General features: G+C 41.8%; 1 protein-coding gene across 2 annotated transcripts; it reads right to left on the minus strand.

Annotated features, from left to right (window-relative positions):
- Positions 1–31: 31 nt before the first annotated feature.
- On the minus strand, positions 32–17,669 carry LOC117426144 (protein boule-like). Of its 2 annotated transcripts, none has more exons than XM_034043479.3 (12): positions 17,540–17,669; positions 15,322–15,468; positions 14,092–14,238; positions 13,668–13,759; positions 12,118–12,172; positions 10,218–10,293; positions 9,703–9,860; positions 9,052–9,132; positions 8,129–8,176; positions 7,224–7,352; positions 6,456–6,557; positions 32–5,523 (listed from the first exon to the last, which is right to left on the minus strand). In XM_034043479.3, exons 2-12 carry the CDS (start codon positions 15,337–15,339, stop codon positions 5,368–5,370), a joined length of 1,062 nt encoding a protein of 353 aa, XP_033899370.2. In that variant the 5' UTR covers positions 15,340–15,468; positions 17,540–17,669; the 3' UTR covers positions 32–5,367. The 2 variants fall into 2 exon arrangements, with proteins under 2 accessions (XP_033899370.2, XP_058889892.1); XM_059033909.1 differs by having other exon boundaries at positions 8,102–8,176.
- Positions 17,670–18,070: the final 401 nt, after the last annotated feature.

The raw sequence follows: 18,070 nt of genomic DNA on the forward strand, positions 1-18,070 counted from the left end.
TTTAAATAAAACCACACAGCCAATATAGAGATTTGTGTAAAATCACAACTGTTTATTCTTCAGTCTCTTTTACAACATTCTTTTCCCTTTAGCCACATATACAAACACATACACAAACCTACCACTGCGAATACAAACATAAACCTTTCAACTAAAACACAGTGCTACTAAACTTAAAGCGGCTTTCTTTTTGTTTTTAAATATACTAAAGAACTATTTACTCACTCCGGCTCATTCAATCCAGACTGACGGACAGACCTTAAACCTATCATCAGGCAGGCATGATTCAGACCGGGCAGTCCGATTGGAAAAGCTCAGCGTGAACGTTTCAGACTTCTGATGAAGCAGACTTCTGATGACAGGTACAAAATAAAGCCCTGATCAGCTGTCTACGCTGGCTCTCCCGAGCTGGTGAAGCTGACACCTGTGTGAGTCTGCCTGGCAGTGCTGAGGCTGTGCAGGCGTGACTCTTCAGCTGGCTGCATCAGTCAACCTGCTTGCTCACCGCTACTATGGAGGCCTGGCTCAACACTGCAAAGCTGATGCTGCAGATGACTCTTTCAGCCTCCTGCCCTGCGGATGAGCTGCTGACAACTGTGAGGAGGCGAGACAGGGCAGTAGGAAGTTTGACATGCCAGTCCTTTGGTAGCGCTGTAGATGTTACTTCTGTAACATCTACAGATGCAGGTTGCGTTTGCATTGTCAATGCCAGGCACAGTGTGAGGTACACACAGTCCCACACACTAAGAGCCTGATCAGTCTGGTTGAATGCACTGCACTTACGCTACCCAACTTTTTACAATAGTGATACATCCTGGCAGTTGGTTTGAAGTTTTGTGTTTGTGTAAGAAACTGTGGGAATGAACCCATCAGCCCCACCCTGCCAGTGCTCAAACCTACTCTTTATGCCCTGCTAAAGGCAAGCTGGCTTGCAGTGGGGCAAGGGAGTGAGACAAACTACACCCTTTAAATACTCCCATCGAATGATCCTGCTAAAGGTACGCTACACTCGGACCACTCGGACAAACGAGGCTGAAAAGCGCAAAGCAAACACAGCAGAGCTTGAACTTTTTCTGCTGAAGTATTGTATTTACTAAGATCTGCAAAATAAGTTATAGGTTGTTTTTTTATATTAATGTTGATTTAAACGTTCAGACACAGCTGTAAAAAATATTTTTTTGGTATTTTTTTGTGTTCAATATCAACCCTTTTTTACATTACAAATCTTACTCTAGGTTGAACAATATAAAACGTTTTAGTAACATGAAGACTTGGATTTACCTAAACTAACGTTTTCCTTCCCGCTATTTCAGCCAAAATAAATGACCTTGTACACTGTTTTAACTTTATATTAGTATAAAAAACAAAAGAGGCTGCACTCAAACAGCATTTACCCCAGTGCTAGATTTACAAAGCTTCAGATAAGTAACTCAGCACGCTCATTTAGGAGCGGTTTCTTGCTAGATTGTTTGTCCTTGTACAATAAATGGTCTAGACTTTAACATGGGTAAATGCATTGTGAATATGACCTCTAGGCTTTTTAGTGTTCATTTTTAAATGGTTTATTATGCAGCATGCATCTGTACTCATTTCCAAGGGACCCTGTCCCCAAAGTGGATGCTAATACAAAGCCTTGAGCATGTAAGCTCTGTTCTGAGGAGGCACTGTCCCCATGCAGAGGTATATAACTTACTGTAATGTAGCACTGATACTTATGGAAGAGACTGCGTTAGACTAAGGGTTATTGAACAAGCACCCTAAACTATTTACTTACTGCGATGAAACCTTACATCACATGAAATACATAACAACCGTTCACCAAAACCAGCAGTCTTTCACGTCTCAAACATAAAAAACAACTTTCACGTCTCAAACATAAAAAACAAAACTTTCACATCTCAAACGTAAAAAAACAAAATGAGTGGCTCAGGTTGTTTTCTCCTGCACATGTTCTAGACTCTCAGTTGAACTAGCAAAATAAAATGATCAAATTCTCAAATACACCTACCCTTAACATAAACCACACCCTTCTGAAACACATTAAACAAATACATATAAAAAACATGGACAAGATTGTCGAAAGATGTGTTTCTGAACAGAGTGCATGAAATGTATAAATGTAACAAGGTCTTGATAGCTGCCAGTATTTCTTGGGCTCAGGGCTGTGTGAAGCACACTGTGAAAAACATAATTCCTCACTTTAAACATATTATTGTAAAACTGGTGTTTGCTGTAGCTCAGTGGGAGGCAGTGGGTTGGCATACTGTGCGGTATAAAAATATCACAAAATCACAAAAGTTGTCCTTTGTCCAGGTTAACAACAGGTTAGCTTTGTCCAGGTTTCCCTTACTGGGAAATGTGAATATAATGAGAATATATAAAAAAAAGCGCTGTACATATAGTACTAGTCAAACCCTCCAGGACTCCTTGTCTGTCACAAATGTACTATAAAATAATTTTAAAGACAACCCACATTGTTCTGACTCTGCCCATACCGGGTCCTACACTGAAGTTCAAAAACAAATAAAACAGAAGAAATATCTAAAATAAACAATAAATGCCCTGAATTGAGAATCCCACACCTCACACTTTTTAAACGTTTCACATCAGTAAGCAATGTGTGGTAATAGAACTCTGTGCCCAAATCAGTCCTAAAACTAGACCCAAGCTATACTCTATCCATTCGACACCGTACAAATACAAAAATCTGTTATTTTATCAAGAAAAAAAAAGAATCTATTCAAGACTTTACTCATACATCTATCTTTTTTTTTTTTTAAGCCTTCCTGTTCTGGTGATTTGAATTCCATTGTACAGTACCAATTTCTTAAAGAGCAAAGATCACTGAAATCTAAAACAATATTTTTGAAGTTTTTGAAAATAAAAAAATAAGTCAAGCAGATAAATGTTTTGGCTAGTGTCTCATTAGTGTTCATCATGTTTTTGAAAACTAGAAAATCTATTTGACATACTTTTCAAACATTGAAAAACACACTTTGTTGGCACTACAAAGTTTCTGAAAGTCCGGGTAAGGACTGGTTTTAATCCTTTGATGTGAAATAGATATTTACTACATTTTACTCCTGATATGCATATTTTAAATCTATGAAATTTAGGGTTTAAAATCTTTGTTTGTGAAAAAAATGATTCCAACCGTACAGAATTGCGTCCATTAAAAACTAGTCCTTTCAGAGCTCCTTGCTCTTTAAGAGCTGCACCTCTCTCTCTTGCTAAGTAGAGTGGGACAGACGCCTCTCCACAAACATTTCCATCACTTATTTTAATCTGTAGCTTCTACAGAACAAGCAGAGTTTCATATTTCTTTTTAAACTACCTGGCTTTCAAGGCAGCCAATCAATGCTTGTAAGATGTTTGTGCTCTTGTCAATTAATCGTCAAATGAATCAGCTGACACAACAAAGGCTGATATGACCAGAAAGAGGGTGAGGGGGGGGGGGGGGGGTGTAACCACGATTGTGTTGTAAGAAGCTTGACAGCACAGCAGTCTGTAATGCTGTGCTTATACTGAAAGATTCTGTTTACACATGAAGGTATAGGAGTTACAAATAAAAAAGTGAATCTATTGCTAAGGAGTATTCATGCAATTTCGTTATGCCCTGGCACACTACCCTGCAGTTTAGTAAAACACATTCAATGTTATAAAGAATGCAAGCGTAGTGCCTGCACCAGCCTTCACCCACCAGGCAGTGTAAACAAGGGAATAGAAGGTAGAATTCTTACAGGCTCAGTAGTTTACGAGGCAGGTCGTGGAGACGGACCCTCTCCTTGGGTCTCGATTGCAGCTCAGCGCACACAGGGATTACTGGGGCTCACTGGTACCAGGGGGCTAGGTAGGAGAGTTTTATTTACAGGCAGTGCAGGAAACAAATCTGGGAAAAAAGTCTCCAGAACTGCTCTCGGAACTGTACTCTGAAGAACTGTTTTCTAAACCAATCCAGTCTACCAGGTTTCTATAATGTCTGTATTTTTTTTTTTTTTTTTTTTAACATTTTAACCAACCAGATTTGTACTCTTAAAGATCCAGTATCATAGTTTAACCTTCCCAGTGTTGTACATGAATCCGAATTTTTTATTTAGATCCAGAAATTACATTTTCCAGTCATCAACGCGCCACTTGAAATAGCACACACTTGTTTTACATCTACAACTAATGACTGCAGGACCGAAGACTGACCTGCTTACCGCAATAGAAGTAACCGGCCATTCAAATGCTGCCACCTTGTCAGTGGAGGAGAACGACACTTTGGTTACAATCTTTGAATCATGTTTGGTATAGACATTTGCAATGCATGAATTAAGAGGTGTGTTTTCAAGACCCATGGTCTTCACCACAGTCAAGAATAAAAGGATACATCTATGCAATATAAAACATACTGTCTAGTCTACACACACAGTTATTATAATGTTGTAGCCATTATCATAATACACTTTTTTTTTTTAAAGAAAAAAAAGAAAAGTTAAATGCTGTTCTGTTTTATTTCTTGCTGCCACAATATAGAGAAAAAATTGGTTGATTTTTTTTAAATCTTTTTTTTCTATTATTTTGGAATGATCCGTTAGGGCCAGGGCACGAGATGACAACCCAACACTGTGGTTCTGACCTCCGCTTACAACCACAGCGGCTACTGTCGTGATCCGGGATCATCTTACAAGTACTGTTATAACCTATATGAATGTCATACTGGCTCTTTAAGAGTTACATTCTCAAAAGCTAATTTCTCCAACTGGTCATGAGCACAATTTTTTCTGAAAGGGAAAACGCAGAGAATTGAACTACAGATTCTGCCGTGTGAAACAAGATGACTGCAGTGGAAATGCAGTAAATGAGTACGAAGAAAGCAGTACAGTCAAACAGGTTAAACTGTGGCTACTGCAGTGCTCTGAATTTGGAGCTTATTCTAGTTGTACAGTGCAGCTAACCTGCCTTTAACAGAGCACTGTTCTGATGATTTTAATAAAGTTTCATAAGCACAAATTTTGTTGTTGGTTTCTAGCACATTTTCATGAAAACAATGAAACATGACTTAACAATCACCAAAGGGAGTGATCAGCGACCGGTACAGGCCACTTTAAACAGTTTATTAAAGAGCATGCCTCTGTCACTCACGCCATACACTCGGATTTTGCAGCTGCTAATAGCAGGTGCCTTTATATATAGGTTTTACTGAAATCACTCCGTCAGCCTTTAACAAAACAGAGTGACGAGATTTGCTACCTACACCTGCTTTTCTGTACCTCCTTCTCTGCAGTGTCTGAGCCCCCCTAACGGACCCCCTGACCAGTGGAACCCCAGTGTGTGCGTGGTGAAGGAGCAGTTCGGAGGCCCTGGTTCCTCCTCCCTCCCGCTCTAGTTGAGAGAGTCAGTGCTGGCTGGGGGGGCGAGGATGGACTCTTCGGGTCGGTAGTCTTTGCGGCTGTGGTAGTGCGAGCTGCGGGTGTAGCGGGGCTTCAGCCCCATGGGAGACTGTGAGAACCCCCTGTGCATAGCGTGCAGCCTCTGATCCTGCAGGGAGACACACAGCGCCAGACACACAGTGAATTAGTAACAGCCCTTTATACAGTAAGATGTTTAGTAAGGGTTCGCACCCATGCTGGTGGCTGGAACACAGCTCTAGTGTGCGCTGCAGGCTCTGCTAATGAGAACCAGCTGAGGCAGTCTGCAGGAAGTAATTACTAACGGCAGCTAATTGCTTGTTTACTCACAGCTTTTCACTCACCCACTCCACCACTGCCTTATTAAAATATGTAATATTATGGATATCTGAATCTAGAAAACTAAGTGTCAAAAGTTTTTTCTATGACATTACGATGCTGAGTCTACTCACCAGATGAGACATTTTTGAGAAGTATTTGATAGTAAATGTAATGAAAAAAGTGTGAAATCAACCTCCAGACTCAGCACTCCCTGCACACGGGAGAGACAGCGCCATCTACTGTACAAACTGCGCCCCTCCAGCTGCTACTGGAGCATGTTGTTTCTGTCCAGATGGCACAACCACACACACTTCCTGTTGTTGTCTGATGACTCAAGCATTTCCACACCTGCTGGTGCCTTCTTGCACTTCTATGTAGCTTTTAAGAAAGCATGTTTGTTTTTTTTCTCCAACTTTTAAATACATTTACTCAAGAGTGTCCGATACTGTTTAATTTCCTAAACGTTTAAACTTCAAGAGTAAAGATGTTGAAAAGTTTAAACTAACATTTTGGGAATGTTGGTAAGCACTCAGACAACCCCTAATGAGAAGCACTTCAATAGAGTTTAAAATAATGGACTATTATAATGTTTATTATTATGTGTATATGGGCTATAAATAGACACTGAATATTAAAGAAATATCCTTACATTATATAGTTACTATCTTATATACATTACGTTCAAAATCTATATTTCACATGCATATTTGTGATCAAGTTTAAAGTAAATGCCCCCGTTACCTTCACTGGTTCCTGCTGCAGGATGGGTGGTTGCGGCATACAGACGGGGCTCTGTGTGAACACCTGGTGGTACGCTGGCTGCACACCGTGCTCCGGGAACGCCTGCAACCAAAACACACTGTATCACACTTCAGCTGCACCACAAAACAGCAGCAGGGCAACTGCAGCCACCCTTTGAAAAGATTACCACATTAGCCTTTCCCCTGCTTTTCCCATGGTTATACTGTGCATTTAGTTTACCATGGTTTGTTGTGGTTTTTGACAGGCTTAACATACCTCTCTGTGCTTCACAATGCTTATCTATGCCTTCCAAAGCTTGCACTATGCATTATTACACTGCTATGCTTTAACTATGGGAAACCCTTGAAAGGGGACTAGTGTAGTAACACATACTTGTAAGGAAAGAGTTAATGAAAAGATTATCAGTACAAAACTTTGACAGAAAGAATGTTTCATTGCCTGGGAAAGATTCAGTAATGGATCACTACTTACATTCTGTTTATAACCAGGTGCTACATCACTGTGTCTAAATGGTAATGTTTAAGCAATATGTGTGTAACTTTAGATTATAATATAATATTATAATTATAATATTATCAATGACTTTAGTCAATAAAGGACACTTGGTAAATTCTACTTAAATCCTTGTTGTGTGCGCTCCTTCACACACAAATACATGAATAACTGAGTTTCCTTACACGCTATAGTAGGAACTGCAATGAGATGTGAGAAGGGTTTTTTCACACACACAGAGCAGGGGGCTCTTACCTCAGGGACCGTGGCCTCCAGCATGGGCAGGGTGGAGGGGGCACAGCCACCGTCCTGCGACAGCTCCTGGGTCTGGTACAGGATATCAGAGGCCTGCATGTAGAGAAGAGGCACGGCCGGGGCTGGGGACTGAGAGACAATACAATCACTGCCATTCACTGCAGCATTCCTTAATGAACACTGCCATTCACTGCAGCATTCCTTAATGAACACTGCCATTCACTGCAGCATTCCTTAATAAACACTGCCATTCACTGCAGCATTCCTTAATAAACACTGCCATTCACTGCAGCATTCCTTAATGAACACTGCCATTCACTGCAGCATTCCTTAATGAACACTGCCATTCACTGCAGCATTCCTTAATAAACACTGCCATTCACTGCAGCATTCCTTAATAAACACTGCCATTCACTGCAGCATTCCTTAATAAACACTGCCATTCACTGCAGCATTCCTTAATGAACACTGCCATTCACTGCAGCATTCCTTAATAAACACTGCCATTCACTGCAGCATTCCTTAATAAACACTGCCATTCACTGCAGCATTCCTTAATAAACACTGCCATTCACTGCAGCATTCCTTAATAAACACTGCCATTCACTGCAGCATTCCTTAATAAACACTGCCATTCACTGCAGCATTCCTTAATAAACACTGCCATTCACTGCAGCATTCCTTAATAAACACTGCCATTTTACTGTGTTCAGTTTGTACAACAGTATACAAGTTACATTAACTACTGTCAATTTGGAAATGTGACAATAACTATGGTAAGCATAGTAAATACTGCATAATACTAAAAAGTATATAGAATATAACTAAAGTATACTACAGTGTACAGCTGCCAGGACAGTTAATAATCCAGTACGTACTGTGGTGCATCTACACGGGCTCCATACCTGCGGGAGACTCCACTGCCACTGGCCTGGAAGACACTGGGTAGGAGCCTGGAGGATTCACAATGAATACAGCATTACCAGGGAGGTTTTCCTTTTTCATTAAGTGAAATGTACACCATATTACAGGGAAGAAAATCTCTCAGGAGTAAAATCAACCCTGCTAAACCACCAAACTACCTATTAATGGAAGGAGAAGCAGGTGTGTTATTTATTTCAGACGTCATTTATGCAATGGCTTCTTTTGCATTATATGTCTGTGATACATAGGGCCCTATGAAATCCATGTTTCGGAGAACATGGACGGAATTGCAGAATTCAGAGAAAAAAACGTTATTAGGCACCTGAGGACATTACCACAAAATCAGTTTAAACAAACTCTGCAGACTCACCATGCAGCCACCTCAGAGCTACAGCATCGGAAGGACAACGCAGCTCTGGGCAGCTTACAGGCTACAGGGCACATCCTGCACTCCACGCGGAGTGCCTTTACCGGATGCGCCACTCGGGAGCCCCCTAATAGTCAATTCTGTTATATGAACGAATACAAACATGATCATTTTGTGAATACAGTTCAAGCAGTGCTTGTTCCAATATTTAAATATTTGTCAGAGCACTAAATGACAACAGGGTGAAATAAAAACACAAGAGACGCAACAATGAATATATTATTGGTCGCTATTGTTTTTGTTTTGTTTTTGCAAGCCTCAATTAAATATTGATTGACTGATTAAACGTTCTGATGCCGTCTGTTGCTTCATGCCTCGTTACTAGCACATGAATGTTTTCAGTCTGATCTGAAAGCACATTTTTCTTTTGCTTCTTTCTAATAAAGTGCATCGATTATTACCTAGGAAATGGGTTGCTGATCTAAACCTTTAATAACCGTCTTCAGGAAAAAATCCAAACAAACCAGAGCTCCCTACCTGGTAATGACAAGCTGGCTGCTGTAATACTGGCTGAGCCTGGTGTGTGACCATGACTGGGGAGCTGGAGATGGAGCAGGGCTGAAACACAGTCAGACAGACAGAGGGACAATCACTACCACAGCTTTATACCTCTTCAACAGGTTTAGTGTGGAGCATTCGCACAGTAATCGCTCACTTTACCTATGCTATTCCAATGCTTCAACTATGCTTCCACTACGCTTTGCTGCATTTTGATGATCGTGACATAGTGCAGAAAACGACTTCAGGGGAAAACAATCCATGTTAATTTTACAAAATGTGAAACTAACAGAGCGAGTGCGGAAAAGACCTTGGGTCCTGTTCTGAAGTAAGTGCAAAGGCATATTTGCAGAGAAGAATAAAATCATTTTAATGGTATAAAACAAGCATGTGACAACTCCAGGTGATAATGTAAGTGCTTCAACCGCTACTTATTTCTTGCTTATATTTATGGTTTATATTGTTCAGTTCCTGGTCTCTTTGATTGTGTATCTTTGTTGTCTGGATATGGCCCTTACTGGTTTCTACTGATGCAAGTCCAATATTCATATTTTTTTTTATTTAGTGTATGAATGAGCTCAGATTTGAACTCAGTATTGCCCTGATTAACTTTGCGGTGTGGAAACTTACAGGCCAGTGCTGTGGCACGGAGGTGATTTCAGGGGCGTGGAAGTATGCCACTCCGTTGTGGTAGGTGTAGGGGTACCCTGTGGAGGTGGTGAAGTACATGGTGGCCGGGGCAGGGGGGGTCACACTGGGGCTCGAGCCTGAGAAAGGGAATCCAGCATCTGTTACAGGGGCAGCAAAGACAAAAAACGAGCCGTATTAAACACAGAGAAAAAGAGAGCACATCCCGTGACCAGTCATAATATTATACACATCATTTCATGTGTCTAAACAGAGCCATAATATTATACATACCACACCCCCAAAGACAGATTTATATACACACATATTGTATTAGCAGAATATACTGCTGTCATAGAATATAAAGATATTACACCCCCAGAGTCATAATATTATATACATATCACACCCCATAGGCAGATTATTATATGCATATTGCACTAAGAAACTTAAAAGGTTACACAAATGTTCAGACGAGCAAACTTTGTCAATGGGACTTTTTAGTTCTAAGTACGTACAGGGGATCCCCACTTGCTGTTTGCGGATGGCTGGGCCGACATTCAGCTTTTTATCTCTGAAGAAGAGTTTATCAGCCTAGAGAGACAGACAGAGGATGAGAGTGGAGTGAATGGAGAAAAACTAGCACACAATCAACCAATCAATTCCTGTACTGAAACACTTATGACACCTTCTCATTGACAAACATCAGCAATAAAGGACAACATGTTCTTTTCTGTTACCACTAGAATACAATACACACACACACACATATATATATACAGTGCCTTGCAAAAGTATTCAGACCCCTGACCAATTCTCTCATATTACTGAATTACAAATGGTACATTGAAATTTCGTTCTGTTTGATATTTTAAAACACTGAAACTCAAAATCAATTAAGGTGACATTGGTTTTATGTTGGGAAATATTTTAAGAAAAATAAAAAACTGAAATATCTTGCTTGCATAAGTATTCAACCCCCACACATTAATATTTGGTAGAGCCACCTTTCGCTGCAGTAACAGCTTTAAGTCTTTTGGGGTAAGTATGTACCAGCTTTGCACACAGTGTCGGAGTGATTCTGGCCCATTCTTCTTGTCAGATTTGCTCCAGGTTGTTCAGGTTGGTTGGACAACGCTTGTGGACCACAATTTTCAAATAGTGCCACAGATTCTCAATGGGATTGAGATCAGGACTTTGACTGGGCCACTGTAGGACATTCACCTTTTTGTTCTTGAGCCACTCCAATGTTGCTTTGGCCTTGTGCTTGGGATCATTGTCCTGCTGAAAGGTGAATTTCCTCCCAAGCTTCAGTTTTTTAGCGGACTGAAGCAGGTTCTCTTGCAGTATTTCCCTGTATTTTGCTCCATCCATTCTTCCTTCAATTTTAACAAGATGCCCAGTCCCTGCTGATGAGAAGCATCCCCACAGCATGATGCTGCCACCACCATACTTCACTGTAGGGATGGCGTGTCTTGAGGCATGGGCAGTGTTAGGTTTGTGCCACACATAGCGCTTTGAGTTTTGGCCAAAAAGCTCTATCTTGGTCTCATCTGACCACAAAACCTTTTCCCACATCGCAGCTGGGTCACTCTCATGCTTTCTGGCAAACTCCAGACGTGCTTTCAGATGGTACTTTTTGAGTAACGGCTTCTTTCTTGCCACCCTCCCATACAGGCCAGTGTTATGCAGAGCTCTTGATATGGTTGACTGGTGCACCATTATTCCACTCCCAGCCACTGAACTGTAGCTCCTTCAAAGTGATTGTTGGCCTCTCTGTGGCTTCTCTCACAAGTCGCCTTCTTGTTTGAGCGCTGAGTTTTGAGGGACGGCCTTTTCTTGGCAGTGCCTGGGTGGTGTGATGCAGCTTCCACTTCCTGATTATTGATCCAACTGTGCTCACTGGGATATCCAAACACTTGGATATTATTTTGTACCCTTTCCCTAATCTATGCATTTGTATTACTTTATCTCTAACTTCTGTAGAATGCTCTTTGGTCTTCATTTTCCTTCAGATTGACTGCCTGACCAATGATCCTTCAACAGTGGGGTTTTTATCCAGAAAATGTGACAGCAACTTTAATGGTTCACAGGTGGAGGCCAATGGTAAGGTAATTGTGTTCTTGTTAGAGCAATTCCTTTCATCGGTGTAAACTGGGAGCTTCCACAGCACAGGGGTTGAATACTTATGCAAGCAAGATATTTCAGTTTTTTATTTTTCTTAAAAATATTTCCCAACATAAAAATAGTCACCTTACAATAATTGATTCAGTAATATGAGAGAATTGGTCAGGGGTCTGAATACTTTTGCAAGGCACTGTATATATAAACAGCTGCAGCAATTAAATATGCAGCAGCAGCAGCAGCAACTTCAAAGAACAAATTCTTAGCACATCCCCACTTCCAGCAAACTTGTACCTCCTGCAGTATCTTCTGCGCATCGTCCTGTGTCTCAAACGTCACAAATCCATACCTGTGGGGACAGACACAGGACAGGCTCTCTGTTAGTTTACGGCAGGGTTTGAAGTTACTGCCTGACTGTGATTGTATTTGGACTAAACAGGGTCCTTCTCTTTTTTTTTTTATTTTTTATTATTTTCTCCCCAATTTAGAATGGCCAATTATTTTTAGGCACAGCTCACCGCTACCACCCCTGCACTGACTCGGGAGGGCGAAGACGAACACACGCTGTCCTCAGAAGCGTGTGCCGTCAGCCGACCGCTTTTTTTCACACTGCGGACTCACCATGCAGCCACCCAAGAGCTACAGCGTTGGAGGACAACGCAGCTCTCGGGCAGCTTACAGGCAAGCCCGCAGGCGGCCGGCCAGACTACAGGGGTCGCTGGTGCGCGGTGAGCCGAGGACACCCTGGCTGATCTAACCCTCCCCCCCTGGGCGGTGCTCGGCCAATTGAGCCCTGCCCCCTGGAAGCTCCCGCCCTCGGTTGGCAAAGGAATAGCCTGGACTCAAACTCGCAACGTCCGGACTATAAGTCACATCCTGCACTCCATGCGGAGCGCCTTTACTGGATGCGCCACTCGGGAGCCCCTACAGGGTCCTTCTCTGACTAGGTACACAAGTCTTGACATAGGAGACCTCACTTCTGTTCTTAATTACAAGACCTTGGTAACTTGAGACAACATATTCTTGCACCGATGGTTTAAAGTGTTGCCTGGTTTGTGCTCTGGTTGTATACAGCCTACCAGTTTGGTTTTTAATATGCTGCGGGTAGGGTGTCTCTTGACATCATAAGAGATTACATCTTTTGTAGTTTCGGCGAGAGGCCCGCAAAGCTGGCTGCGGAAATTGTGCAAACTGATTTCTGTTATAACATAGGTCACCCTGCACACAACTTGCTACAAATCACAAAAATGACATCTGTACTCATGCACTACTGTTAAACATAAACAAGCACTGTTGTTTTTAAGTATGACAAATCCTTAACAGTGACTGAGTGATTTCTCATATGTGATTTATAATCGCATTTATGGACAAGAGACCCTGTAAAGCCCTGATCTGGTTATGATGCACAATGAATTATACCGGTCAGTGTAGTGTACAAAACACAGTGAAGTAGAGTACACAGTCAACTGTACAGCGCACACATCCCAGCAACTGTACAGTGTACCAAGCACAGTGAAGTACACAGATCACAGTGAAGTACACAGTGCGCTTGTACACAGATCACAGTGCAGTACACAGTGCGCTTGTACACAGATCACAGTGAAGGGTACAGTGTGCTTGTATACAGATCAGTGAAGTGTACAGTGCTCTTGTACACAGATCACAGTGAAGGGTACAGTGTGCTTGTATACAGATCAGTGAAGTGTACAGTGCTCTTGTACACAGCTCACAGTGAAGGGTACAGTGTGCTTGTATACAGATCAGTGAAGTGTACAGTGCTCTTGTACACAGATCACAGGGAAGGGTACAGTGTGCTTGTACACAGATCAGTGAAGTGTACGCACCCTTTGGAGACTCCGGCCCTGTCGTTGACTATCTTCACCTCGTTCACCACCCCGTAGTGAGAGAAGAACTTGCGCAGGTCGTTTTCATTGGTCTGGGGATCAACAGAGAGAGAGAGAAAACACTGAGGAGCTTTCACCACAACACAGGACTCCGTCTGCCTCTGTCTTGTGAACAGCAGTCACACCTGCCGCAGAAGCAGTAACGTGGCTGTATGCTCGCAGCTCCCATTGTCTCCATCATGCCATTCCGCTCTCAATTTCACTCTCGTTATAAGACGGAACACAAATAACATGGTCTCGTTATAAAGGGGGAGCAATGTAATACTGATGTGAAACAAATAAAACATTTTCATGGGAAGGCCCTTGTACTCTGCCCCTGTGCCACCATTTTGAAATGCATTATATCAACCACAGAGGAACTGACTTTGAAGTCGATGCCCCCCACGAAGATGCGGTTGGGGATGACAGTGCCATAGCGGGGGGCGCTGGTGGGGTTTCCGTGGTTCCCGGGGCTGGGGGCCATGCCGTTCGGGGGGGACAGCGAGCCGGTCTGGGTCTGACTGCTCGTCTGCTGTGGATAGACAAAGACAACAAAATTCATGACAGAGCTTCATAACCCACACACAACCACAACACACAATAATGACAGGACTTCATCAATAACACACAACCAGGACAGGGCTTCCTCCCTAACTTCAAAATACGAGCGTGCTAAGGTAAAACTGCTTCACCTTCATTTCTGTTTAAGCCAAGCATTCAAGCAGATGCTGGTTAGGGGACAACTAACTTAATTATTGAACACGACTGAAAACGTAAATAAAAACCATTGTGCATATGTGGATTAAAAATATCCCTTACTGTAATATAATAAACCAAATTCGTACTGTATTCATTACCACCATTATGAAATTCTAAAATTTTATAATAAAATTGCAGTTTATGTCAAAAATACTATTCTATGAGTTATAAATCTCAAAATATGAGAAATTTGAGTTTGATGTCTCCTGTATATTAATTCTGATAAAATTCCTTGAAAACAGTATCCATCCCCCTTTTTTTATTTGTATCTCCTTCAGTATTAAAGAGTACAGTATTAGCATCGTAACCAAGGGTACTTGTAACACTGAAACAATAACCTGAGGCAGTGACACCTGTAACCATCTATATTTAACCAGCTCTTGTCGATCAAAAGAAAATCAATTCAGCTCAATGTTATTTTTTTTTTATTATAAAAATATGAAGTACAAACCTACACATTTTAATAAACAATTATTTTGGCGGCCAATGCGACAGAAAAAATAAAACACAGTTTTAATATCGTCGAAAAAAACTTTAGTTTTTTTTTTTTTTTTTACTTCAAACTTCTGTCTGTAAAATAAAAATAAAGTGCTGATTATACTTATTCTATATAAACACCAATAAATAATTACAATTAATCGGTTCAATATATAGTACAGTTACCACAATAAGACATAATAATATATAATACAAAAAAAGTAATTACGTTACTTTGCATTTTTCAACATCGATCGACTACGGTACCTACATTACGTGATAGTTTATTCTGTCATAAGACATATTTAAATGTAAAATATATATTTTTAAAAAATTCACTCAGGACAGTTCAAATAAAATGCGTATATCAAATACTTACTGTTATTTCGTTTTCCATCACTGGAGCGATAAATGGGATGTCTTAATATAAAAATATAAAAATAAATAATAACGAACTGAAGCTCTTCCGTACAACACTGTCCTCAATGGCCTCCCTTCGCTCCCCGCTCTTCGGGTTGGTCGAACCCTGTGAAAAACAACACCCAGTCAGTAGACCGAACTAAATTAGCGCCGCACAGGGATGCGCAATCACAAGGGCTCCGATTAAATATCAAAGTTAACAATTTAAAGTCATCTTTAACCGGAAATTGAATGCCGCTTGTACACATCTACGTTTTATTTTTAAATTTCAAATTTGAGATAATTTGTGGGAGATTTTTGAATGCGTTTTATTTTTTTATTTTTTTTTTTAACACCTCCTGCACACTGCCCCACAGATAGTGAAGACTGGGTTTAGGCGGGAGGCGCCATTTGTTGGATAAAGAAGACGACGGCGGGAGTTGAACTTGTTTGTTGCCTTTACGTCGTGAAACGCGGCTAACAAAACCAAAGCAGAAACAACACATATCACACACTTTATTTGAATTAATAAAATACTTTTACGTTTGTAATAAACAACAGTTTGGAGTTTTCATCGAAATCCGTAGAAGATACTCCTCAGACACTGCTTGGTTGATACCATTCAATGCGGTGGTGTATGTATATATAATTTTAATTAATACATGTCAATATTTTTAGGTTTGTGTGATGTTTGAAAATATACAGGAATAGTTGGAGCAAAGATTTAATTATATTTTTTGTAGGCATCATATGTAATTAAACAATACTGGGCAGCAAAACTTGACTCACCGAATATTTTTGATTTTTGACTGCTGTATTAATGCACTAAACTGTTCGGCCCACTGTTTTTTTTGTTTTGTTTTGTTTTGTTTTTAACAACCCCACGTACTCCAGGTACCTAATTTCACAGTTTCTTCTGTCTGAATTTTGTTCACAGACACAAGCATACTGTATGTCTGCACATAGGCTCGTTATTGTTATGTGTTTGTAGTTTTTTTTAGTAGTGTTTTGTTTTTCCGGGCTTCATATTTGAGGTTTGGCTCATTGTCCTTCTGTTTTAACTCGCTGGAAATAAACGAGTGTGTCTATATAGCATCAGATAATCCACTCAAAACAGCAGCACGTAAACTGAAAAAAAAAAAAAACTTAGCAAACTTGGTAATTAAAACTTCCCTAACTCCACCCACCTGCCACCCTACCCCTATCAATGTTTACAACATCTGCTGTCAGTGAGAGAGAGAGAGAGAGAGAGAGAGAGAGAGAGAGAGAGAGAGAGAGAGAGAGAGGGTGAGTGAGTATGGGAGGCTCACTGGGTTGACTATCTTGAAGGAACCTAGTGCCACTGCTGCTGCTGTCAATCTCTCTTCCCAGGATTCAGAGAGAGAGAGACAGAGAGAATAGGGGAGCACTTTCCTTCTCCAACAGGGCTCACAGTGCTGGGCTTCTGATTCACTGCACACTCAGTGAAACACAACGTCGCATTCCGACTGTACTTGCAGCCTGGTTCTGAGTCTTACGCCATCTCACACGCATACACACACGCATGCTGGACCAGGAAGGGAACATGTACCTAGCTCAGTGTTTCAAAGTGTCTAATGCTGCCTGCCCCTGTTAGTGCTACTGCCCCTTCTTTATATATACTGTACTATGACATGCTGTTCGGTTTATTATTGTTAGACACCTTATTGTATGTAATTCCTTCAGCCTGGCTTTTGTAACACTTTTTCTAATGAAGTACAATTTAATTCAACGGAACCCCCATCTCTGCATGCACCAACACTGCCCCCCAAAAGTGATTCAGCACACTCTCCCTCCCTCCCCCTCTCTCCCTCCCCCTCCCCCTTTCTCTCCCCTTCTCTCCCCCCTCTCTCACCCTCCCCCACTCTCACTCCCCCTCTGTCTCTCCCTCCCTCTCTCTCTGCCTCCCTCTTCCCCCCTCCCCCTCCCCCACTCTCACTCCCCCTCTGTCTCTCCCTCCCTCTCTCTCTGCCTCCCTCTTCCCCCTCCCCCTCTCTCTTTCTCCCCCTCCCACCCCTCTCTCTCTCTCACTGTCTCAGCTGTCCCACGCTGCAGTTTCAAGACGACAGGTTGCTGTAGTATGTGGCATGTGCTGTGCTCACAGGTGCTGTTCTGCTAGCGGTGCGTGATTCTAGCACGGCTGCCATGCCTTCTTTCCTCTCCCAGTGTCTGTGTCTTACCCGTTCAGGTGCTTGGGGCCTGCCGAGTGAACAGTGGCTGTGTGGCGCAGGTCAGTCTTGGAAAATGGGTAGTTCCTTCTCCATGGGTCAGAGAGAGAGAGAGAGAGAGAGAGAGAGAGAGAGAGAGAGAGAGAGAGAGAGAGACTGACTGACACAGGGCTCTGAAAGCCAGCAGTAGCATTCCTCTCCGGTATCAGTTAACTGGAGTCAGGAGCAGAGCTGTGACAGCACCTCTCCCCTTCATGTACCCCCTTTCATTTGGTAGCACGTCTGCCTATAACCTCTATCTGGGTGACATCAGTAAGACGCTGATACGCATGATTTCCTGGTAACTGGTAGAATCTGTTTTTCAGAACTTGTGATCTGCTCCGATGTCACAAAGTTTAGCATTAGCATGGTCAGGTCTGGTCAACACTACTACTTGGACTGTGGTCAGCTTAGATCTCAGTAGGCTGGGCAGGGTTTGAACTGAATCAATTTCCCTGGAATGGTGTTTGAGGTGCCCTTTATTGTTGTATGTATTTCTAATGA

The sequence above is a fragment of the Acipenser ruthenus genome, chromosome 11 (genome assembly GCF_902713425.1).
Source record: "Acipenser ruthenus chromosome 11, fAciRut3.2 maternal haplotype, whole genome shotgun sequence".
Lineage (NCBI taxonomy): Eukaryota > Metazoa > Chordata > Actinopteri > Acipenseriformes > Acipenseridae > Acipenser > Acipenser ruthenus.

Excerpts from the sequence above, each read along its gene's own strand:
- LOC117426144 (XM_059033909.1), bottom strand. Across the intron at positions 13,760-14,091 it reads TGGGGGGCATCGACTTCAAA|ACCAATGAAAACGACCTGCG; the intron begins GTCAGTTCCTCT and ends GTTGATCCCCAG. Across the intron at positions 9,133-9,702 it reads CCGTGCCACAGCACTGGCCT|CCCTGCTCCATCTCCAGCTC; the intron begins GTAAGTTTCCAC and ends ACTGTGTTTCAG.